The 26,625-nt window shown below is 40.6% G+C and overlaps 1 protein-coding gene across 3 annotated transcripts in view; it reads left to right on the forward strand.

Moving 5' to 3' along the window:
• Positions 1-26,625, forward strand: part of MYO1D (myosin ID) — a 350,137-nt gene that overhangs the window by 87,094 nt on the left and 236,418 nt on the right. For 2 of the 3 annotated variants that reach the window (XM_059997534.2, XM_059997535.1), the window contains exons 2-7: positions 12,334-12,542; positions 14,731-14,824; positions 17,221-17,386; positions 19,620-19,673; positions 20,851-20,946; positions 24,848-24,964. In XM_059997534.2, the coding sequence (XP_059853517.1) occupies positions 12,334-12,542; positions 14,731-14,824; positions 17,221-17,386; positions 19,620-19,673; positions 20,851-20,946; positions 24,848-24,964 (736 nt within the window). The remainder of the gene's footprint in view (positions 1-12,333; positions 12,543-14,730; positions 14,825-17,220; positions 17,387-19,619; positions 19,674-20,850; positions 20,947-24,847; positions 24,965-26,625) is intronic. The other variant, XM_059997536.2, reaches the window with a different exon arrangement.

The following is a 26,625-nucleotide window of genomic DNA, read 5'->3' on the forward strand; positions in this document are numbered from 1 at the left end:
CATATGTGTGTGTATGCCTAAACTATTTCTAGAAGAATTCACAGGAAACCAGTGGCAGTGGTTCTCTCTGATGAGGGAAGCTGCGGCAGAGATGAGAGAAACACTTTTCACTACCTATTCATTGATATCTTTTGAATCTTTTACTAAGAGTCTGTATTGCCTATTCAAAAGTAATAAATTAATAAAATTTAAACCTACTATATAAGGAAGAGTGGAAGTTGGATTTGTATTAGCAACTTTTAATTTTGATATAATTTCAAATTTACAGAAAATTTCAAGAATACTACAAGAAACTTCCTAAGAGTATACCTTGCATTTAGTTGTTATATCTCTCTTTTTTTTTTCTTTCAGCCACGCTGTGTGGCTTGCAGGTTCCTAGTTCCTCAACCAGGGATCAAACCCATGCCCTCAGCAGTGAAGGAAATGGAGTCCTAACCACTGGACCGCCAGGGAGTTCCTGTTGTGCCTCTTCTAATCTGGATTGTTATTCAGCATTTGTCTGTTTTCTTGACTGTGAAGTTTTCCACTTATTTTGTAGACTATCCTTCAACTTAGGGTTGTTTCGTGTTTCCTCCTGATTAGATTCGGGTTGTGTGTTTTGGGCAGACACCACAGAAGTGATGGCCGTGTCCTCACTGCCTTCTACCAGGAGGAACTGTCTTTCTCTGGGTTCTCAGTCCCCAGGCTACAGGAGACACAGCTCTCCTTCAGGACACACATAGAAGCTTTCAGGTCATTTCATGGCTCTTGAGCTGGGAATTTGAATCCCTGAGGGCATCCTTTTCATTCACCACTTTTTCCAGGGACATTAGGACCTCCCAGCCAACTTCCTATGCTTGTTACTTTTCCAAGAGTGTTTGAAAATATATATAGTCACCCAGCTCTTTGTTTCTTACAAAGGTTGATTAGGAGTATCCAATGGAGATTTTTTTTTTTAGGTGAGTTTATTTTTATTTATTTATTTACATTTTGGCCACGCCTCACGGCATGTGGGATCTTAGTTTCCTGACCAGGGATCGAACCCGTGCCCCCTGCAGTGAAAGTCTGGAGTCCTAACCACTGGACTGCCAGGGAAGTCCCCGCGATGGAGATATTGATATATCTCTGTGGCCAGATCACACCATCGACTACCAGTGCTCTCTTTACTACTAGAAATAGAGTCATTAGTGGCTGTAAATCTAATCATATTAGAGAGCCAATTCCAGAACCCCCAGAACCAGTTCAGAAAACTAATCCTGCAACAGGAACCGTCCTGCACTGTTGGTGGGAATGTAAATTGATACAGCCACTATGGAGAACAGGATGGAGGTTCCTTAAAAAACTAAAAAGAGAACTACCATACGACCCAGCCATCCCACTACTGGGCACATACCCTGAGAAAACCATAATTCAAAAAGAGACATGTACCACAATGTTCATTGCAGCACTGTTTACAATAGCCAGGACATGGAAGTAACCTAAGTGTCCATCGACCGACGAATGGATAAAGAAGATGTGGCACATATATACAATGCAATATTACTCAGCCATAAAAAGGAATGAAATTGAGTTATTTGTAGTGAGGTGAATGGACCTAGAGTCTGTCATACAGAGTGAACTAAGGCAGAAAGAGAAAAACAGATACTGTATGCTAACACATATATATGGAATCTAAAAAAGCAGTACTGATGAACCTAGTGTCAGGGCAGGAATAAAGATGCAGACGTAGAGAATGGACTTGAGGATATGGGGAGGGGGAGGGGTAAGCTGGGACGAAGTGAGCGAGTGACATGGACATATATACACTCGCAAATGTAAAATAGATAGCTAGTGGGAAGCAGCCGCATAGCACAGGGAGATCAGCTCAGTGCTTTATGATGACCTAGAGGGGTGGGATAGGGAGGGTGGGAGGGAGGCTCAAGAGGGAGGGGATACGGGGTTATATGTATACATATGGCTGATTCACTTTGTTGTGCAGCAGAAAGTAACACAACATTGTAAAGCAATTATACTCCAAGAAAGATGTGGAGGGGGGAACCTCATCCTTAAAATCCTGTTCCTCTGGAACCACTCCTTTTTTTTTTTTAAATTAATTAATTATTTATTTCTGGGTAAGTTGGGTCCTTGTTGCTGCGTGCAGACTTTCTCTAGTTGCGGTGAGCGGGGACTGCTCTTCGTTGCGGTGTGTGGGCTTCTTATTGTCGTGGCTTCTCTTGTTGCGGAGCACAGGCTCTAGGCGCACGGGCTTCAGTACTTGTGGCACATGGGCTCAGTAGTTGTGGCTCACGGGCTTAGTTGCTCTGCAGCATGTGGGATCTTCCCAGACCAGGGATTGAACCCGTGTCCCCTGCATTGGCAGGCAGATTCTTAACCACTGCGCCACCAGGGAAGCCGTGGAACCACTCTTGGTACCAAAATCTGTGTTAGTTTAGGTTACCCAGAGAAACAGAAACAACAGGATAAGAGAGTGTGTGTGTGTGTGTGTGTGTGTGTGTGTGTAAACAGTTTTTGGCTTGCGTAATTTTGGACACTGTGAAGTCCAAGAGCTGCAGTCGGCAAGCAGGAGACCCAAGACAGCCGATGGTGTAAATTCTAATCTGACTGTGAACTAAGGCAGGAGACCTATGACCCAGCCAGCTCAAAGACAGCCAGGCAGAAAGGATGCCTTCTTACCCGTTTATTCTAATCAGGCCTTCGATGGTTGGATGAGGCTCGCACATTGGGGAGGGCACTCTGCTTTCCTCGGTCTGCTGATTCTAATGTAATCTCAACTAAAATGACCCTCACAGACACACCCAGAATAATGTCTGACCAAATGTTTGGGCACCCCGTGGCCCAGTCAACTTGACATATCAGATTAACCACCACAAGCACATGTGTTCGTTTGTTTCAATATTGGTGATATTAATTTTGATCAGTTGGTTTAAGTGGTTATAAGGTTTCTCCACTAAAAATTATTATCTTTCCCTTTTGTAATTAATCAGTGATTTGTGGGGAGATCCTTTGGGTCTGTGTAAATATCCTCTTCCTAGTCACACTTTCAACTCCTGGTTTAGCATACGTGGACCATTTTCTAACTCACATCATTCCTTCTGTATTTCTTAAGTGGCATTCCACTCTAAAGAAGGGCTTTTCCTTCTCTTATTTATTTCTTTTTTACATTGGTGGGGATTCATAGATTCTTATTTTATCCGAAGGATTATAATGTTCCTAACATTACTTATTTTAATGCTCATGTGGTCCTAGATTTGGCCAGGAGCCCATTCAAGCTTGCTGCTCTGGCCTTTCGACATGTCCCCATTGTTCCTTGAGTACTTCCCTACTTTCTGGCTCAACATGCTATTCCAGTTTCATCTTCTACTTTCCCTGTCCAAGCTCTGGAGTCAGCTTTTCCTCCAAGGAGCCCTGGGTCCTTTTAGTTAAGAAGGACGGTATTTATAAGCCAACATCTGGGTGCCATTGCTTCTAAGCTCTCTCAGCAGACGGAGCTAGGAAATGTATGTGTACATACATCATCCCCCCTTTTATCTCCCATAATCCATAAATTTATATTGAAATCTCCGATTCTAAGTCAACCCCATGTATTTTGTAACTTCCTTCTCTTAACAGTGAAAAAAAAACCTGTCTTGGTTGGAGTAGGTACCGTTCAATCATATTTTCCTGGAATAAAAATTGCTATTTATATCTAGATTATGTGAAGTTTCCCACATGAAGGGAAAGATTATTTTATGTTGGGTCATGGGGATATGGCCCATTTTTAACTAGATGACATCTTGCTATATTTAATACTCCCCCTACCCCAGTTTTTGAAAGTCACAAGGAAATAAGAGAAGTGAAACAAAGTATATAAATAGGAAAAAATGGTAATGATGGCAGGTGATATAAAGTTTTGCACACCTGATAGCCTGGATTTTCTCTGTAAGTAGAATGCAAAACCATTTTCTAGAGAGTAGAGGTGGGCTAAAGGAATTTATTCATTCATTCCTTTATTTTTTCATTCATCAAATATTTAACCACCCCCTGTAAGTTCCAGGAGCATGTTGCATGCTGAAGATAAAACAGTGGTCAAGATAGATATGATCTGTACTCCCCTGGAGACAGACAGTAAACAAGAAACTGCTTGTGGTAAATACTATAAAGGAAACAAGGAAGTGTGAGATGATGGGGGTGGGGTGCAGTTTCGACGGGAAAGAATTTGGTTTATTCTCAGCCAGAGCACACAGTGACCAGTAGCTGGCATGAGATGAGCCAGTATCTCAATATCAGATTGGCCTGACATGGAGGTTTTCCACGGAAGGGATTTAAGGATAGGAGTGAGTAGTTAGATTTATATTTTCAGGTCATGCCTCCTGCTGTATGGAGATTGAAAGGGGTCAGACCAATTAAGACGATACCCGTGATGGGGAAGATACCTGTGACTCCATATTCTTGCTAACACTGTGCACCATAAAACTCTTGATCTGGGCTTCCCTGGTGGCGCAGTGGTTGAGAGTCCGCCTGCCGGTGCAGGGGACACGGGTTCGAGCCCTGGTCTGGGAGGATCCCACATGCCGCGGAGCAACTAGGCCGGTGAGCCACAACTGCTGAGCCTGCGCATCTGGAGCCTGTGCTCCGCGACAGGAGAAGCTGCGACAGTGAGAGGCCTGCGCACCGCGATGAAGAGTGGCCCCCGCTCGCCGCAACTAGAGAAAGCCCTCGCACAGAAACAAAGACCCAGCACAGCCAAGAATAAATAAGTAAATTAATTAATTAAAAAAAACCCAACTCTTGATCTGTAGGTGAGAAACTGTATCATATTGTTGGTTGGATTTGCATTTCCTTAAATGTAAGTGAAATTGAGACACATTTTCATGGATTTTATTTTGGTATAACTAGTTGCATCAGGTTCCTAGAGTCGCTGCAACAAATTACAACAAACTGGGTGGCTTAAAGCAATGGGCATTTATTGTCTCACAGTTCTGAAGGCTAGAAGTCCAAAATGAAGGTGTCAGCCGGCCATGCTTTCCTCTGAAACTTGTGGAGGAGAAATCCTTCCTTGCCTCCTGCTAGCTTCCAGTGGTGACCATCAGACCGTGGCATCCCTTGGCTGGTAGCTGCGTCTGCCTCTGTCATCACAGGGCATCCTCCCTCGGTATCTGTCTGTCTTCACAGGCATTTTCCTCTTCTTGGAAGGATACCAGTCATACTGGATTAGGGCCCGTCTAATGACCTCATCTTGATCACATCTGAAAAACCCTATTTCCAAATAAGGTCACCCTCCCAGGTACCAGGCATTAGGACTTCAACATACCTCTTTGGGGGAACACAGTTCAAGCCACCACACTAATAATCTGCATCTTGTTCTTCCAGGTGGCCAGCTCATTTTCTAGCACTATTTATTGACATTTATTATTGGTATTATTGCTGTTTTGAAATGTCACCACTGCCATATACTGAAGTCTTCAGGAATACCAATTATGTCACCTCCGTTGTCTCCCACTTCTAGAATTCCTTCTTTCTATTTGAATTTTGTTTTTCCATTTCATTTTGCTTACATTTCTCTACCCCTTCTTCTTGGCCCTGGCTATTTTCAGCAGTGCCCATTCCCCTTTTCTTTGTCTTTTAACGTGACCTTCATTTCTTTGGGGTTTTTTTCTTTTGAGCTCTTTCAGTTTATCTCCTTTAAAAAAAATGGGTTTAAATATGCTTTTGCTCTTTTTTAACAATGTTTTCTTTGATCACTTGGTTTATAGGGCTATGTTTTCTTTACATTCTTTGCTTTCATGCAGAAGTATTTTTTCATAATTTTTCTCCTTTATGGCGCACTTTTTTTTTCGTGGATATATTTTTTTTTTTTTTTTGCGGTACGCGGGCCTCTCACTGTTGTGGCCTCTCCCGTTGCGGAGCACAGGCTCCAGACGCGCAGGCTCAGTGGCCATGACTCACGGGCCCAGCCGCTCCGCAGCATGTGGGATCTTCCCGGACCGGGACACGAACCCGTCCGTGTCCCCTGCATGGGCAGGCGGACTCCCAACCACTGCGCCACCAGGGAAGCCCTCGTGGGTATTCTTGATCTGCTTTTTGTCCATCCAATTCTTTGCCTACTTTTTTCCTTGAACATCTTATCATGGGCGCCATTCTGTTTCACTTTTGATTACTGCCATCTTTGAATAGGTGTGTTTCATTCTGGGTTGGTTAGTTGCTGAAAGATAGTGTGTAGAAGGACCAGTAGATCGCTGAGTTTGGGATCTGTTATTTCTAGACTCCTTCTCACCAACACTCTGCCCTGAAATGGCAAGAAGTTTGCTTGACTAGCAAGCAGATCCCTTACGTACGCCGTGAGACTCCTGGGAGGTGAGTTAGCATTACCTCTTCTCATTTATGAAGATCACCTGCCATAGAGCAGTTGTATCTACTTTTTCATTTTTCTCCTCTCTATTCTGACAGTCTGCTTTTTTGCAAAAACATATTGAATAATTTCTACTCATTTCTTCACGTAGCTCCACCTTGCAGCTATTCAAAAGTGTCAAACGGGACCCATTTTGTTCCGCAGCCACCTGCATCCTGAGACCCTGCCGTTCTTGTCAAAAGACAGTTGCCTTGGCCACTTAGGGACTGCAGCCACTTCTGGAGACTTGCCTGGGCTTTGCAGAGGCACACACTCACTCTTAGCAGCCTTCTTCCATGAGGGCTCGTTTTCCAACACTTCACACCCTTTCTTCACAGATTGTGTTTCCGAGTTGTAGCTAGTTTTCTGTTTCCTCATAGGTAAAGTTTTCTTTTCTGGTTTTATCTTGTCTTGCTGATTATCAGAGGGTAGAGTAGGACTCAGATATCATTACTCCAGCCTCCTTAAATGAGCATCCCTTAGGTGGTACATGAAGTTGATAGTGGACCCAACCCTAGAGAACTTGAGTGTTTAGAGATCTTTAGGAAAGAGCAGCCAGCAGAGGAGACTGAGGAGGAAAACCAGAGAATGTGGCCGCACAGAAGCCAAGAAAGAATGTGGGGAGGAAATGGGAGTCAGTGTCAGATTCTGCTGGGACACCAGTAAGATGAGGAGTCAGCCAGTGGATTTAGCAGTTTCATTGGAAACTTACTTTGGGAGGTTTGATCAAGGTTTATTGAAGTGCTGGACAGGAACCCAGATTGGAGTTGGCTGAGGAGATAATGGAAGACAAAAAAAAAAAAAAAGAAAGAAAAAGACAAATGGCGTGTGTAGGTGAACATTCCTGAGAAATGTGAACATTCGAAGCAATTTAAGATTGCCTTTGCGTTGAAAAGGGAAAGAAAACAGGCCAAATCGATGTGGTTAAGCATCACCTATTTGAAACGTACGTTCTCATGAAATAAATAGTATTTATTCATGAATAAAAATATTATTAAGTACATAGTAGACTATTCACAGAGAATTTTCCTCCTGGCGAGAGAGTCCATATAGTTTAAGAAGTCGATCAAGGGTAACACTGAATTCTGTTAGTGGTGAACTTAGAATCCTCGAGAGTACATTTTGGGATCTCATCATCCAAGATAAATTCCTTTTTCTCTTCCACCTGACTCGAAAGGTAAAGATAGTTTTGTCTCTCGTGTTCAGCAGGTGTTCACATTCTGCCCACTCTCCCTTTGAAACAACTCAGATTTCTCTTTCTCTCATTTCTACGGTTGTCCCTTTCATTGAGGCCCAGCCTTATTGATCTCTTTAGCTAGAAAAGTCTTCACTTTTTTTCTTGTTTCCAGTCACATCAAATTTAGACTTTCTCAGTCTGGTTTTCAAAGCCTATCGTGTCAGAAAATAACCTAAGTGTCTATCAGGAGACGAATGGATAAAGAAGATGTGGTACATATATACAGTGGAATACTATTCAGCCATTTAAAAAAAGAAAGAAATCTTGCCATTTTTGAAATGAGGGCATTATGCTGAGTGAAATAAGTCAGGGAGCAAAACAAATACCGTACTATCTCACTTATATGTGGAATCTTAAAAAAACCCAACAAAACCCCAAGCTCATAGTTACAGAGAACAGGTTAGTGATCGCCAGAGGTGGGAGTTGGGGCGGGGGGGGGGGGGGGATGGGAAATGGGTGAAGGGAGTCAAAAGGTAACAACTTCCAGTTATAAATAAGTCATGGGGATGTAATGTACAGCATGGTGACTAGAGTTAATAACGCCGTGTTGCCGATTTGAAAGTTGCTAAGGGAGTAGACCTTAAAAATTCTCATCACGAGGAAATATCTGTAACTCTGTATAGTGACAGATGTTAACTAGACTTCTTGTGGTGACCATTTCACAGTATATACAAATATTGAACCGTTATGCTGTACACCTGAAACAAATATAATGTTGCATGTCAATTATACCTCAATTAAAAAAAAATCCTGTCATATCAAATCTGACTCTCTCCTACTTTTCCAACTGTTCCCTGACATTCCCTAGTACAAGTTTTCTGCTCTGGTTAGGCCGGCCTCCTTCCCGTACTTCTAACCTTGCCACATGGTTCTGCCTTCATGCTTAAGTTCATGTCCGCAATTAGCACTTCATTATCTTTAGGATTGTTTTGTGTGTGTTGCCCCACCCCCAGTGTCATACTTCTCTGTAGGGTTGTACACATAGTCTGTCCATGTCTGATCTGAGGGAGCTGCATACATCTTGACTTATAGGTAATCTTTTATAGAAGCACATGTGCAAATTAACGAGGCTATGTTTTGTAAAAAATAAATGTTTCAGGGACTTCCCTGGTGGCGCAGTGGTCAAGACTCCGCACTCCCAACGCAGGGGGCCCTGGTTCGATCCCTGGTCAGGGAACTAGATCCCACACGCCTGCCGCAGCTAAGAGTTCACCTGCCACAGTTAAGGAGCCCACCTGCCGCAGCTAAGACCGGAAGCAACCAAATAAATAATTAATTAATTAAAAAATAATAATAATAGATGTTTCAGAATTGATGTACAAAAGACTATTGTTCTCCAGAGACGTAACATTGGTATTTTCTCCATCGCTACTCACTAATTCAAAAACTTTTTAGAACCTCTTTGTTTCATTCAGAAGCCAGTGAAAATATCCAGCGCGTCCAATACGTATTTTTAATAAACTCCTTAAAGAAATTGTTTTAAAAATCAGTTGCTGTTAAGCTATTTTCACCATGTCGGAGGTTTCAAAGGGGAAAAAAAAAAATCTGAACAGAGCGAAGACGATAGTAGCCCTGGTGTTGGGGATGGGTACCAAGAATGGCTTCCCCGAGGAGCTGAGGTTCAGGCTTTTGAAGAAGGTGTGGAGATCTGCCAAGCAGAGGGGGGAAGAAGAGGCAGGTGGAGAAGGGCATTCTGGGCAGAATGGACCCCGTGGGCAAACCATGCAGGCATGGTGGCCTTGGGAGCTGTAACTAGCTCATTAGTGTGAGAGCAAGAGTGACCTGGGCTGGAGGGGTGGGAGTGGTGTTGATGTGTGGAAGCGTGTGGGGAGTCTCTCCAGTGGAGAGAAATGTGGAGGCCAGAGCACAAAAGGCTTGTGTGCCCTACTGTAGTTTGTATGTTACCCTTCAGGGTTCCATATCACAAGGCATTTGTTGTGATCTTTGCCACCATGGTACCTTTTAGTATCTCACCTATCACACTATGTCATTATTATGTGTAATACTTCCCTGCTCTTTATTCCTTTTTTAATCCCCAGGGTCACACCCAGTGCCTGACACAAAGTAGTTATGGAATAATGAAAACCTGAAATATTTCAACTATGCAGAATGAGTGATAAGAGTTTCTCATAAAAGGTTTGCACACAGAGGTCCTAGAAATGCCTTCCTTGGTCTCTTGTAAGAAGTGGTATCACGCATTTGTCATCTAGGATAATTACTGCCATTCCTCCTAGAGGCAAACCAAAGAGGTGAGGATTACCTAAGTGCTTGCTTACTTCATACCCTGAGGTGCTCCAAAGCAAATGGAAATCTTGGGTTGGTGTTAAGGTGTATGCTGACACCATCTAGTGGTGATTTTGAGACCTAACCGAATTGAAAGTTTCGTCTTTAACAACCAAACTTCTGCTGAAACATTGTATTTAATATCGTATTTTGTTAAGCCTTTGCCACTGTCTTCAAGTTCATAGCTACTCAGTGGATGGTTTTATCTATTGTGTTTTACAAAGGTGCTCAGAAGTTTTGATAAACAAAACATTCTATTTGAAATAAAATGGAATTTCAGAGAAAGTACATGGTTGGACGGACCTGGAATCTTAGAACAACATTCTAATCTCATATGTTATTTGCTGTCTCTTAGTCACAGAGTTCCAGACTCATTAGGCAATTTTTTTTTTCTAACATCCTTCTTCTCTTTATTTTTCTGTTTGGACAGTGTTTTTTTAAACTGAAGAATTTTGTCCTTTCAATTCTTATCTTTGAAGATAGCTGTAGAGCATGTCCTTCAAATTTTCAGGTTAAGCCAGAAAGGCTTAGCTTCTTATTATTTTTGTGGGTCTTTGAACATGAGTTATGTAGACATTTTGCTTATGACTCGTGTTGACTGACAGCTGAGGCAGGGAATCAAATTAGGATCACTGCATTAATTCCTTGTGTGTAGGGATTGCCGTGATTTTCGTAGCAATGTTAATAAAATAAAAGCATTCATTAAAAATCTCCTTCATGCAGAACGTAATTGGATGCATAAGATTAATTGCTTTTTTTTTTTTTTTTAAGTACTAAATGCCAGAGGGAGGGAAGGGTATAATTATCTCCATTTTACAGGTGAAGGAGGCTGAAACTCATGGAGGTTAAGCAGCTTTCATAGGCTCGTTGCTCTTAAGTTTGCAGTGTGAGCCTTTGGACTCAGGTGTCAGGGATTCCAGGGTTGGTGCATTTAGCTACCATGTAAACTTTCTGTCCAACAATGGGGAGGATGCAAAGGAAAACCACAGGAGAAAATTTGCACAGAAAACCTTAAAGTGGTCAATAACTCTTATTTAAACATACACTAACTACTTGATAAAAATCTTGGTCTTAATTTATTGTTGACATTATCAGCATGTCTGTTTCCACTCCTAATTATAGCCGACAGCCTTCATTCCAGTGTAAAGGGAGTTTAAGGGTCTCGCCCTTTGGTCTCAAATGCTTTAGTTATTTCTCTGCTGCTGTGACTCTACAACAGGAGTGCTCAGAGACCCGGCCGCTGTCCATGGACCAGCATTCTCCCATCCTGGTGTTCCCTTCTCCCAGCTCTTGGAAGTGAGCTCTCTCTGCCCGTGCCTCTCGGCAGGTGGAGAGTGTAGTGGCAGCCACTTGTGTAGAAACGTCCATTTGGGTGTTGGCCTCACTCTGGTTCATAGGTGTTTATATGTGTGAGTTAATGTGTCGATCGTAAATATATATGGGTTTTCTAAATTTTATATTGAATTTTTTCTTTGCAAATATAGACACGTAATTTTGCGCAATTGGAGTCATATCATGTATGCTGGGGTTTTTGTTTCTTAGTTCCTCTGGCTTTCCTTCTCATCGCCCTACTGTATGTATTTAACAATACGTAAGACATAATATGCAGCCTTCCATATTTTTCCATGCTCATGTAATCATTTACAAAATATATTTATGTACAATTTATATACATATCATATACATATACAGGGTGGATTTTTAGCTTCTTATATGTGCCAGTGGTGGGATCGTGTTAACCTTCTTAAAATACACATACCTTTCAACCAGCTATCCCAGTCCTGGGAATCCGTTTCACAGAAATAAAGGCACTGAGTTGTAAGATTATGTGCCAAGAGTACTTTCTACAATATTGTTCATAATAGCAGGAAGGATGGGGGGATGATTGAATAAATAAGGGTCTATCTGCACTGTGGAATTTTAGGCAGTCATTTTTTTAAAAAGCGAATTCGATTTATGCCAGAAATGTCTCCTCTACCATTCTCTCTGGTATGGATTTTGCTGTGTTTATTTTATTCCTTTACTGACATTTTAGTGGGATTTCAAGAGGGAGAAGAAATAAACGTATTTGGACAATTTTCTTTACAACTGAAAATCTGACTAAATGGATTTCAAGACCTGCTCCGGCTTCTGTTATCTTTTCCTCCTAGAGCTCTAAGGTTGTCTTCAACTCTTTTTATTTCTTACCCTTCTGTATTTTGGAAATTAGGAAATCCCCAGCCTCCAAAATATTAAATTCTTTCTTCTCTTTTGGCTTCTAACCCCTACTTTTCTTTTCTACCAGCAGCATCCAAAGGAAGCCAGCCTCAAGCATTATCTCTAAAAGTAAACTCAGAACCGTGAAATGTCACTTCAGAAATAGTTCCTGGGATGTTTGGATTTTCTTGGAAATAAGAGACTCATAGGAAAGAAATAGCATCTCTGTATAACCACAGCTCCATCTTCCTTTTCTTTGGCTTCTGTGCAGATTTGAAAAAGGGCGCATCTACACATTCATTGGAGAAGTCGTGGTCTCTGTGAATCCCTACAAGTTGTTGAACATCTACGGGAGAGACACAATCGAGCAGTACAAAGGGCGTGAACTGTACGAGAGACCGCCGCATCTTTTTGCCATTGCTGATGCTGCTTACAAGGCTATGAAGAGGCGATCAAAGGACACTTGCATTGTGATATCAGGTATTTAAGGAGTTCCCTGTCCTTCCGAGGTCAATATGTATTTGACTTACTTGGTACTCAAGGGTCCGAACAGTTGATTAGGTCTTTTTTGAAGTTAAAAGCTTAAGTAATTTTATAGGAGAAAAAAAAAAATGTAATGCCAGATTATTTCTATCATTTCTGAGCATCTGCTAATCTTGGTTCATTTACACATTACATATTATGTTTGGATGGACTTCTGGTCAATTTTGTAGACTGCGGTGACATGGGAAATTCATCCTCCCATCTCAAACACAGAAAACTACTGGATAAAAATCTAACAAAAATTATTTTAAATAATCACAGAGCGAAACCAGGAAAATGAAATCCTGAGGTACCAAAAAGGAAGTATGAACTCCAAGTCATACTGGTGAACGGGAGCTAGTGACCAGGGACATACAGAGGCCTGGGGGCTGGAAACAGGCTCTCAGAGCTGGAGGCCAGAGCTTTAAAGGCTGCAGAGAGGGCGTCAGGTGACAGACCCTGGGTGCCCAAGCACAGGAGCCGAGCCCTCTCTGTAAAGCTGAGCTCTTCAAGGAATCTCGTGTAGTGAGTTGGGAACAAGAAAATATCTGCCCACTGACCCAGGATACCCTCTCCCAAGCTGTGGGACTTTTTTTTCATGCTATTAATACCTCATATTCGCATGAGTGGCTTTATACTTTTACAAGGCTTTGGTGATCTTTATTCCATTTTGGTTATCAGTGCAGCTCTCTGATTGGTAAGTAGGACAGTTGTGTTTCTACTTCACAGATGAAGATATTAAGGGTCAGAGAAGTGAGGCAACTTAGTGTGGGAGTTGAAGAATTATATCCTAAGGCTACATTTTATTGAAACAGTTTTCTTTTTTTGCTGTACGTGGGCCTCTCCCGTTGCGGAGCACAGGCTCCGGACGCACAAGCTCAGCGGCCATGGCTCACAGGCCCAGCCGCTCCGCGGCATGTGGGATCTTCCCAGACCGGGGCACGAACCCGCGTCCCCCACATCGGCAGGCGGACTCTCAACCACTGCGCCACCAGGGAAGCCCTAAAACAAATTTTGAAGGCAATATTATTGCCTGATTGTAAAAGGTGGCGGGGTGGAGCGGGAGGCAATTTTATAAGTGTATAAAGTGAAAGCACAAAGTCCCTTTCCCTTGAATACCTTGTTCCCCCCCCCCAAATTCTAGCAGTAACGCCTGTGAACAATAAAGCATTTATCCTTTTAAACATTTTCTCAGTGTGTGCAAATACGTATAGTCACACATGCATATGTAATTATAAACATAGAATTATAGAATTATGTTATAACTGCTATTACATAACTTGTTTTTCCATTTAACAATGTCTAGTGGACATCTTTTCATTAGAGTACCTATAGAAGTCGTGCATTCTCAAACAGTTGTGTCGCATACCATTGAATAGTTGAATCATAATTTATTTACCCAATCCTCTACTGATGGGCATATTATTTTCAGATTTTAGCTATAACACATAGTGTAGTCTGCAGAAACAGTCTGAAAACCTTTGAAGATTATCATTGGATTATATTAGTATTTTTAGTATTTCTAGAGTATAAGATTCTACAAGTGGAGCTTTGGGTCACAAGGGATAAACAGTTAAAAATCTGGGTTGATAATTATAACCGTATCCCCCTCCCCCTCCTTATGTCAGTTGTCACGCTTTTTCTGTGACACCATATGTCTAGAGCTTGCGGCTTTTGTTTCGCTTTTTCACTAAAATTGCTCTCATTTTCTGAAAAAATTATTTCACCCCCATTAAGATTTTTTAAAACTCTGCCATAGAAAACAAAGTTATGTGAATTCTGCCATGGCCACTGTTTGTCACTTTCTCGTTTCTTTTCCACTGGACTTCAGAGTCACTAAGTACTAAGGCTATAAGGAATTAGTTTACCACGTTTTATCCCTCGATATTTTTACTAAGTAAATCTCGATCTGTAACCTGTTATTTTGCTTCTACAGTAGTTTTACTTTTTTCAACGTGTTCAGATCTGTTAGAACCAATCCCACATCGACAGGATGAAATAACTCAAAAATAACCCACCAAAACCAAACAATGAAACATAAGGGATTTCAAATGAATAACTAATGTCAAAACTTGAAATCATTCTATTAAAAATTATTCCTCTCGGTTTAAGTTGTAATCCTAAGCCTTGCACAATTTTTCCCCAGGGGAAAGCGGAGCTGGTAAAACGGAAGCCAGTAAGTACATCATGCAGTACATTGCGGCCATCACCAACCCCAGCCAGAGAGCGGAGATTGAAAGGTAAGCGCAGCCTAACAGTGGGAGGAAGTTCTCACTGGAGCTTCATCTTCTATAGACTTGACTAGGTTAGGCCTAAACTCTGATATGCATGGAGTGTTTATTAATGGTTAAATTACTTTGATTCCCTTCCTGCATACTGTCCCTGTACTTTCATTTATATCCCTCGATTTCTATATTTGTTTTGAATAGAAAGATACTGCTAAGGTGATTCTGGTCTATCACCACTGCCTTCAGTGTTATGTGTGCTCAGCAAAGATGTTATACTTAACTGGTAGTTGTATTGTTCAAGGTCTCACAGGTTTCTTGCTGTTTCTACTATACCAGCATCTTTTGTAAACTGTGTTCTACACTCCCTAGAGTGAAAGGGGGACTCTGGGAGGCAGATCCATGCCGTTCCATCATTGCTAGAAGCAGAACCTTGGTATTAGAAGCTCTGAATAGGGTTCATTTCCTGAACGGGTTTCAGGCCACATCATGCTCTGCTCACAGCAAGATGAGTGATAAAGCGGGTACGCACTGTCTGGGGCCCAGTGTTCAGCAGAGTGTCTGGTACGTGGTATTTACGTAGTAAATATGTAAGGAATGAAGGGATGGTTTTTTTTAAAAAATAAGAAAGTAGGAAGTGTGGCTATAAAGCAACATGACTTGACTTTCTTATGTGGTGTGGACTTTTTGAAGAGGAAAAAATAAGAGCTTTCCAAAGTTGCTACTTTGAGGCTCAGTATTTATTTACAGAATAGTCACATTCTGTATATACATCTGAATCTTCAGTTTGATGAATAGAGAGAAAGGAAGCTGGGTTGGTCTGAAAGCAGAGAATTTAGACTAGACTACCCTGCATGGGTAGAATTGGGCTAGATTGCCAGGTCAAAAGAGGTATTTTTCTTAATAGTGATATATCCCCAATTCTGATTCTGATTTGCAACCTAATAGGACAAGAACAAGGATATAAGTTAAGTTTTTTAAATTTCCTTTGGAGCTGAGGAGAGTAACCGGCTGAGAACTAAATTAATTTTATTTCTAAATCCAGTTGGTACAGTGGAGTAAGGCATATTTACATTTACTAGTTTTTTTATGATTATTATTTTCTTTTGGCTGCGTTGGGTCTTTGTTGCTGCGCTCAGGCTTTCTCTAGTTGTGGTGAGCGGGGGCTACTCTTCGTTGTGGTGCGCAGGCTTCTCATCACAGTGGCTTCTCTGTTGCAGAGCACGGGCTCTAGGCGCGCGGGCTTCAGTAGTTGTGGTGCATGGGCTTAATTTCTCCACGGCATGTGGGATCTTCCCGGACCTGGGCTCGAACCCATGTCCCCTGCATTGGCAGGCAGATTCTTAACCACTGTGCTGCCAGGGAAGCCCCATTTACTAGTTTTTTAAGAGCATATCTTACCACAGTTTGATAGACACTTTCCTTTATTTACCATAAGCAAGCAGTTTCCCTTGCCCCAATTATAATTATACTTTCATTCATGAGGAGATAAATTTGTAGGGTCACTTACAGTGGTAGTGGAAGGACCAGGGGATCTGGTACATCAGGTTATTTCGGCGATATGCCCATATAAGAGGAATTTTGTCAGTGAAATAGAAACAAAGACATAAAGCCTAGAATGAAGTTAAAATACATCCACTGGGAGAGACTGCTCTATAAAGAGTTAGCATTCATCGAATAAAGAATGACTTAAATACCTGGTACCAAAGAGAGATTCCATACAGCTTCAAACGAAATGATGAGCAGTTTCTAAACTAATCAGGACCACATTTATGATGTATTAACCAAATGCAGTAAATTTCACTAGGCTTTATAAGCAAGAACTTTAAAAAATAGAATCATTTTCTGTATCACCCGTTCTTTTCAGAACATCTCTTTTTAGGATTTTTCTTTATGTAAATAAAATATGTTCGTTGAAAAGAAACAGTAAAATTTACAGCATGATGTAAAACATGAAAGTTCCCTGAAATTCCACCCTACCTACCTCATCAACCTAGGTAACCATAGTGAAGTGTGCTGTACCCTCCAGGTTTGTAAGCATTCATACTAACGTGTGTGTGTGCGCACACACACACGTGCCCCCACACACGTGCACACACACACACACACACACACACACACACAAATCCTGCAATACATATTATTTTGCAACTTCATCTCTCATTCATTAATGTTTTCTGCACATCTTTCTATGTCACTACATATTATACTGGGAAACAAAAATTTATTTTTATCCATCCCTATTGGTGGACATTTAGGTTGTTTGTAATATATATATTTTTTGATGTTACAAACAATGTTACAGTCAGCATCTTTGTACACAAATTTGCATGTCTTTTAATGAAATTTAGTTTCTTTAAAGCCCCAGCCTTTGAAACTTTCACAGTGACTTTCATTTATCTGTGTTAAAGAGTGAAGAATATGTTGCTTAAGTCCAACTGTGTCTTGGAAGCTTTCGGAAATGCCAAAACCAACCGGAATGACAACTCAAGCAGGTTTGGAAAATACATGGATATCAACTTTGATTTCAAGGGGGACCCTATTGGTGGACATATCAATAACTACTTACTGGAGAAGGTAAAAAGTGCTTAATTTCTGAGGGTAATGTTTGCAAATGCTGATTTTTGTTTTTTTTTTGGCCTAGAGTTGTTTTTTCAAATTGAGTTATAATTAACCTACAGTATTAGTTTCAGGTGTACCATGTAGTGATTCAGTATTTTTATACATTCTAAAATGATCACCACAATGAGACCAGTTACCATCCATCACCATACAAAGTTTACAGTATTATTGACTATATTCCCTGTGTACATTACCTCCCCGTGACTTATTTATTTTGTAACTGGTAGTTTGTACTTCTTAATCCCCTTCACCTATTTCATCCGTCCCCCACAACCCCATCCCCTCTGGCAACCACTAGTTTGTTCTCTGTATCTATGAGTCTGTTAATGCTGTATGTTTTTTATAAAAACCTGATTATATTAGTAGAATTTCTTTCATTGCCCCAGAGTAGCTTTTAATCCTGTTCTCTGTTCCTTCCTGCTCCTCAGTTAGCTTTCTATGGCAAAATAACCTCTTTTTGTGTTCTCTTATTAGCCCTTACAGTATCAAGCTGGGAAAAGTTATAGACTTTGTACGTAAAGGTTTAGGTGGGGGGGGGTGGTGAGGGGTGCCAACTTTTGGGTAAGGTTTAACAAAAACCTATCTAGGACTAATCACTTCTACTCCTTCTACACAACCTCCCATGTTTTTATTTTAATTGGCAATCTCGTTTTCTTCTAGTTTCTCTTTGTTCACTGCTTTATAGTAACATAGATGTACTTTGTGATCTTACAGTCTAATTATGCTGCATTAGGTGTGTGAAAATTTAGAGTGTGTTTTTATCTGCCCATGTGAATGATAGGCCCAATTTGTAGAAGATTCCAGTTAAAACTCTCCTCTTGGGACTGCCAGAGAGGTTGTGTCCTAACTAATCTTGAGTAGATTCATCTGGTTATTACAGTGGAGATTTTACTAGAACTTTACTAGGTTAAGTCTCCATCTTGAATTGTACTCAGATTTGAACTGACATGCCTTCTCAGTTAAATGTTTTCCATCTCAGTCACACCATAGCAATCTTTGTGGCAGCAGAATGCAGTATAAATCTTACTTTTGTTTGTTAAACTGAAGTCAGACTGTTAAGGAAATATTGCTTTATCAGAGTCGGTTGAAAAATGACAGGAAGTGCCAGTTATTATCGGTCTTTTTTCCAGAATGTTTCATGGCTGCACTTCACGTACGTGCTCAACCAAAAGAATCCCCTTGAGTGAACATACATCTTGAGTCCTCTCTTAAGAGCAGTCTTTCTGAAGCCATCTAAAGCAGAGGTCTCTGTATATGGATTTTGTTCAGCTCACTTTCTTACAGGATATAAGGCATTGCTCTTTGAAATGCCAGCAGACCCTCAGGAAGGGAATGTTGAGAATATTCCTCCCTGAACATTCCTTCCTATTCTCCCCACTTGCAATCCCCCCACCCAAAAAGTTTCCTCTTTAGGCTCTAGGTTTAAAAAATCAAAATAGCTTCATTTTCAGAAAGTTTAAGGAACTCTGTTTTTAAAAGAGTAAAAAGAATTGTCAAAAAATTGCACAGAAAACCCCATAGAGGAGATCTAGTTTTAGGTTGGTCCCATCCGTGCGGTCTTTAGGACATTTCAGTGCACTGTTGATACAGGATTCCCTGGGAAAGTGGCTCTCGTTTTCTTCTAGGAGTACATTCTCAGATTAATGATTTTTTAAAAATTTATTTTACTGAACTACAGTTGATTTTTACAATGTGTTAATTTCTGCCGTACAGCACAGTGATTCAGTTATATATGTATATTCTTTTTCATATCCTTTCCCATTATGGTTTATCACAGGATATTGAATATGGTTCCCTGTGCTATACAGTAGGCCCTTGTTGTTTATTCATTCTATATTATATATTCTATAGTAGTTTGCATCTGCTAATTCCAAACTCCCAATCCATCCCCCCGATCCCCTCTCCCCTTTGGAGATCACAAGTCTGTTCTCTGTGTATGTGAGTCTGTTTCTGTTTTGTAAGTAAGTTCATTTGTATTATTTTTTAGATTCCACATATAAGTGATATCATATGGTATTTGTCTCTCTCTTTCTGACTTGCTTCACTTAGTATGGTCATCTCTAGGGCCATCCATGTTGCTCCAAATGGCATTATTTCATTCTTTTTTTATGACTGAGTAGTATTGCATTGTATATGTGTCCCTCATCAGATTAATGATTTTAATGTGCTTTTTTTTTTTTTTTTTTAGTCTAGAGTGATTGTGCAACAGCCAGGAGAAAGAAGCTTTCATTCTTTCTATCAGGTTAGTAATCTGTTATGCAGATAATCAACCATTTGCTCAGTTGTGCAGGAAATGGATGTTTTTATTTGGGGCTCTCTCCTGTCCTGTGCCTCCCATGCCTCCGTTGGCCCGCGATACGTTACACATGTGTGCACACACGCATACACCCTACCCCGTGGGCTTCTTCAGAGACTTGACGAGCATGGCTGTTATAAAGAGCTAGCAGGTGGTTAACCAACCAGACAGCTGCCTTAGTTGAGCATCCCCTGTGTTTCTTTGCAGTGTAGGTAACATTTTAATGACCCTAAAAGCTTTTGAAATGGTACATTCTGAATATGTTAAATTAATTTTGTCTTACTTTTGAATTGAAGCTTTTGTTCCCATTTTGGGGTGTTCCAGAGATGGGACTAGAAATTCAGTGTTGTTTTCGTTAAAAAAATCAATTTTAAAAATCCAGTAGTTACATGTTTTCAGTAAACCAAAGTGTGCAGTTTAATATAGAGGATTTAAATGTATCGCCTTCTAAAATGCATGTTCTATGTAGAAGGACTATGCGTATTGTATTTGTGTTTTTGTTGACAGTTCGCCATGTTTCCAATAAACTAGCTTTCTACCAAATATAAGAGTTCTGTTCGTTTCAGGAACCTGACTTTTTCCGCAGTTGAGTGAAAGTGTTGGCATTTGTCTTTGTCCAACACTACAGTCCTGGTTACCCAGTTGTCCTTTCCTGGGATATAGAGATTGATGAGGAAAAGCTGTTTGTTTCCAGTGGGATTCAACATATGACTGGCTGCTGACACCTCTTAGTTCTGAGGCAATATTGACTTTTTCTGAATTTGAAACATAACCCTATGCTGTCCAGATAACAAGGCTGCTAAGCACGTGACCACCACAGAGCACAAGCTCCTGTTTTACAAATGGCCACAGTCAAAGCAAAACCTTTCATGCCAGTTATGTTGTGAAAGGGCTAAGACTTTTTTAAGGAATTTTCTTCATGACTGTATAACATTGTCCATCACTGATGATGTTGAAGCCATTACCTTCGAGGTTTAAAAAAATAATCTTCAAAGCTAGAAACAGGAGGACCTAAGTGAATTGGCCCAGAAAATGAAAAAAAGCTAGACTACCAGTAAGAATACGTGGTGTGTTAGATTCAGGATGTATTTTGCTAACTTATTTTTAATTAACTATTTTTCAGCTACTCCAAGGAGGTTCAGAGCAGATGCTCCGCTCTCTGCATCTCCAGAAATCCCTTTCATCCTACAACTACATCCATGTTGGAGCCCAATTAAAGGTAAGAGTTTCCTTTTTGAGATGATTCAGAAATAGAATCAGAGAATCAGAAGGGACATTAAATAATTATCTGGTCCAGGCAGCTGCCTTTAGGCAAATGAATGGCTCTTTTATTCTATTCTATTTTTAAAATTCTCAGGGACGGAGATTCAATATATTATTGACTCAATAACTTTGCTTAATAACCCATTACTGTATTTTATCACCATCCGATAGGAAAGAAGTTTCTCTCTTATGATCTTGTGGGGTTTTTTAAAATTTTTAATCCTATTACTTTTATTTTGACACTATAAAAATATTGTTACAAGTAGGAAACCCACCGCAAAAGAAGGTACCATATCATTTGGCCAAAGGCAAGTTGGTAAGACAAAAGAAAGTTTAAAAGCACTGTGGTTAAAAATAAATAAATAAATAAAAGCACTGTGGTTGAACATGGATATCAAAGATTGCCATTCACTGTTCTTTCCAATAATGATTTTGATGTGTTCTAGAAATAGTTTTGTGACCCTTGGAGCATTTCTATTCAGCCTTCAAGTTTTTTCCATTTTTTTCCTCCTTCCTTTACATGTAAGCCCTTGCTCACACATATGCAGATCTTTTTGCCCTTTTATTTCTAATTAGTTTTCTGCTATATATATAATACAATTTCTGCTAGCCATTTTATAGCTAATCCTAGTAATATAGTAGCTTATTGATGATAGGTTATAAAACAGTAATTGCAGTGTTATCCAGTTTTGTTGGGGGAAAGGGGTGTGTGTGTGTGTGTGTATACACACACACACACACACACACACACATATGCATACACACACGGACACATATACACACATGGACATACGTGGAATGCGATCTGGAGGGCAGTGCACCAGGGTTTTACTTGTTTACTCTGGATGGATGAGATGATGGATATTTGTGTTCTGCTTTCTCCGCATTTCACATTTCTTCTATAATTGAAAATGCACAGCTTTTGTAGTTGGGAAAAATAAAAGAATTTATAAAAGGAAAGAATCTAGATGTGGGAGGTGTTTCTTTTTTTCTTTTTTTTTTGTAATTATTGCTCTTCATCTTAAGCTAATTATATCTGCATTACTGGTTTAATGGTATTTTTATGATTGTGCATATAAATAAATGATATTTAGCGTTTTGCAATTAATTTTCCATTGTTTGAAATTTAAGTTGCATGAATTTTTTACTTTTACAGTCGTCTGAGCACAGGATGTTCGGCTGAAAATTAATTGAAAGCCAACAAAACCCCAGAGGGCAATACTCCAGCTTTCTGAGAATAGGTCAGAGGTACTCTAAGGATGTATAAAGGATTGTAAAATCAACACTTAAAAAGCCAGTGACTGAAAATATTCTTTTTAAATCGAATTGTCTTATTGACCAAGTGGCTTTTGGCCCGATCACGTAGAGCCCCACAGAAAGCAAGTATTAAATAAACATTTAGCCTTTTTTTCAAAGCTAAATTTAGCTTAGGTTCCCTTTCCATCAAAGTTTTCCATTCCTATTCCTCCCCCTCCTTTTTTTCTGCCTCTCTAATAAAAACAAAGAAGCAATACATGATCACAGTCAAAACCTAAAATAAAGATGAACCAAAAGGAAATAAAAATATGCTAAAGCTCACCATGCAGAGATAATTATTGATAACAAGTTTATGTGTATATATTTATTCATGGAATCATACAATAAATCCTGATGAAATAAACCTTTTACTATATTATAATATAATCATTAATATCTTCCCATGTAAACAAATATAAATTAATAGAATGATTTTAGTAACTATAAAGTATTGCACTCTGTGTGTCATACTTTTACTTAGCTATTCTCAAATATAGGACTCATGTACAATTACGACCCTGTGGGTTGCAGGTGAGGTAAGACCCAATTAAAAGTCACCAAAAACAATAAGGAACTTGGTTATCTCACATAACAAGAAGCCCTAGGATGGGGCAGTTCCAGACGTGGCGAATTCCGTGCCTTAACGGTGTTGATAGGGACCCAGATGTTCATTTGTTTCTCCCACTTACCAGTCCTGCCATCCTCACTGGATCGGGCTGGTCTGCTACAGCTGATTTTCCTCATGGTCCCCAAAGGGCAGCAGCAGTTCTAGGAGTCACAGGCAGAGGAAACGTTCCTGGCCGTAACCCTTGATAAGCTAGGGAAACCTCATGTCTTATGGACCAGAATGGCATCACATGCCCATGGCTGGCCAATCACTTGGTAAAGGGAATAAGGTCCCTGTGATTTGTTTAGACCAATGAAGATTTACCTCCTGAGGCTGGCGCCAACTCTGAAGAACGGGTGCACTCAGGGAGGGGTAAGCAAATCAGGGCTCTATCGACAAGAAAGAGGTGGGGCTGGGGAATGCCTGTCAGGTAAGCAGCTGACAGTTGTCCTCAGGAGGGCACGTAGACTTTGTGTCTGGTTTCTTTGCAGTTTCGACATGGTTGCAGCATCTAATAATAGTAATGTCTGATACTCAAGTGCTTTTTTTGTGCTAGGAGCTAGGGAGGTGCTTTATATAAGTTCTCCTTCCATTCCCACAACAACCCTGTAAGAAAGGTATTATTATGCCCATCGTGCCCACGAGGAAATTGAGACTTTACGAGGTTGACCGTCTCACTCAGAGAGCTGGGAGGGGGAAGAGCTTGCCTGGTCGTGTCCTGGACGTTAGAGGAACACGTGCTCATCAGGCAGAGGGGAATCTTCCCTGTGCTCTTCCTTAGCAGGTGAGCATCAGGCCAGGTGTCTGTGTCCCGGCCAGAGCAGAAACTCACCAAGGAAGACATCAGGCCCTGCGCAGATGCTGCTTTGGGAAAACTGCTAAGATAGGCAGTTACCGTTGCTTTATTGTAAATTTTATTGACACACGTGTATTTCCAACCTGAGGGCTGCAGATCCTCAAGGCAGGCGATTTATCTTTGAACCCCCGCCTTGATCTGGCTGGGCTGCTACAACAGAAATACCATAACCTGGGGTGCCTTATACACAACAGAAGTTGATTTTCACAATTCTGGAGGCCGGGAGGTCCAAGATCAAGGCACCTGCAGAGTCAACGCACGCTTCCTGGTTCAAAGGTGGTGCTTGCTTGCTGTGTCCTCACAGGGCAGAAGGACCAAGGGATCTCTGGGGTCTCTTCTATATGGGTGCCAATCCCATCGTAAGGGCTTCACCCCCAAGACCTAATCACCTCCCAGAGACCCCACCTCCTAACACCATCACCTTGGGGGCTAGGATTTCAACATATGAATTTGGGGGTTGGGGGACAGACATTTATTCTGCAGCAGCACTTCTGTGCCATTTAAAGATCTGACTTGCTGAATGTTTGTTGAATGCCTGAAAAAGTGACGTGATAGTCCCAGACCATTTCCTAGCTTGCTGAATGATCAAGGCAGGCCCCTTGGCTTTGGGAGGCCTGCTCTTCCCCACCCGTGGAGTAGAAAGCCTGACCGTACACGCGTGGGAGTGTCGTTTCCAGCCAGGACAAGACTAATTGTGGAACAGAAAGCCACAGACGACAGTAGGTAGCCAGGCGTATGTCTCGGAGGCTCCGTCAGTCAAGAGTTTCCATTTGTGGTTTCACATCTCATGCCACTTCCTCCACTCATCCTGGAGCTTCTCTGAGCCAGCTCAGGGCTTGCTTCCTCACCGAAGTTTCCAGAAGTGTTCCTCGTGCTTGTCTTAGGTGACGGCGACTCTCACAGTTGGGCACTGTGGGTGCTGCGTTATGTTTCTACCCCCGAAACCATTTTTATTTTCTTTGAATACCCATCATCCCTTCAATGACGTACTCCAAAGGCATCAAGACCTTGGCTACGCTTGAATTTAGTCTCATAGTTTTTGGATGTTAATGCTCACATGCAGTGTCTGTGACCTCAGTTTCCTGTTTTCATTCCTAGTCGTCTATCAATGATGCTGCAGAATTCAAGGTAGTAGCTGACGCCATGAAAGTCATTGGCTTCCAGCCCGAGGAGATTCAAACAGTGTATAAAATTTTGGGTACTATTCTTCACTTGGTGAGTGGGGACGCCTTTCAGAATTCTTCGCACCTCCCTGTGGGACTAGGATGTTATTTCAGAAGGTTTGGGGTTTTGTAAAAAGTAATTTATGTAGAGAAAATTCCTCTGACATTTTGAAGAAATTTACTCTATCTGTAGTTTCCTCCTACGTGTTCTAATAATATGAGGGATTTTCCAAGCCACCGTGGGTTTTGAGACTGTGGCCTTAGTTCGTTCACTGCCTTCCTGGTATGTCAGACTTCGAACTGGTTAATTTCAAAGGTAAAAGGGTTCAGCAGTGATGTGACCACCAGTGGGATAAGCTAAAATCTCTTGAACAGAGCAAATTTCTAAAGGCGTTTGAAACATAGAATCATAGATTTCTAGAACTAGAATTTTGGCGATCTCATTTTATAGACTGGAAATGACTGGCTTCAAAGCACATCCAGTTCATTGCAGCCAACACCACGGACCACCCTGGCCCACTTATGCACAGGTTATTTTCCACACATCACACCAACCTTAGAAGTAAAGAACCATCAGTCAGAGTCCTTTCATTACTGTCTATATGATTAGAGATGTTGAAAACATAATGAACATGTAACCTGGTAGTAAATGAGTGACAACATGGATACAAGTCTGGAATAAAAACGACCTTTCGCTTTCCTGTGGCGAGATTTAACTCTTAAGTGAATCAGAAGTACACAGGACCTATATGAAAAATATTATATAGCAGTATATAAACAATCTCTTAAATGTTCCTGACTAGGAAGACTTTAACATTCTAAATTGTCTCATTCTTTCAACTAGTTTATAAATACGCTGCTACAATAATCCTTCAGAATCCAAAGAGGAATTTTGTCTTTCAGTTGATGTAATGATTCTAGAATTTACCTAGAACAATAAACATGTAAGAAGGTCGAATAAAATGTGTTAGAGTAGTAGGGAAGGGGGAGCAGGGGAGAGGAGGCACGACTAATTCCACCAGGTTTAAAATGATAGTAAAAGCCACAGTACTTTAAAACTTGCTGCATAAATTCAGCACCAGAGTAATCAGCAGATTAGTTCATGTGCTGGACACTTGGTAGGTGGCTAATAAGTATTTATTGCTTATTGAATGAGTGGAATATAAACGGACTCAAAAACTTGGTGGGAATTAATATGTAATAAAGGTGATATTTCAAATCAGGAGGAAAAGCTAGACTATTCAATCAATGGTGTCGGAGCAACTAACCATCTGAAAAAATAAAGTTAAACTTACTTTACACCACATACCGACATACATTCTGGTGGATAAAAAGCTTAAATGTAAGAATAGCTGTATGAGGAATAGAAGAAAGCATTAAATATTCATAAAATCTTCAGAGTAGGAATGATCTAAGTATAACACCAAAGAAGAACCCTGAAGCAAATGATTCATAGATTTGACTACATAAAAATGTAAAATTTCCATCCATCAAAAACATATGCTGAAAATTAAAATATAGATGAGTGTCTGGAGAAGGAAAAATGCATAAAACACTAGGTTTTTATATGTTGAGATATTAATGTATTTAGGAAAATAGGCACTCCAAACAAGATCCCTTGGAATTCTCTCTTAAACTAGCAAATATATCCCTGACATCGTGTTTCAGGATCTCACTGGAAGTGGTGTGTCTTGGTTTTTCTCTTCTGATACA

This window comes from Delphinus delphis, chromosome 19 (genome assembly GCF_949987515.2).
Source record: "Delphinus delphis chromosome 19, mDelDel1.2, whole genome shotgun sequence".
Lineage (NCBI taxonomy): Eukaryota > Metazoa > Chordata > Mammalia > Artiodactyla > Delphinidae > Delphinus > Delphinus delphis.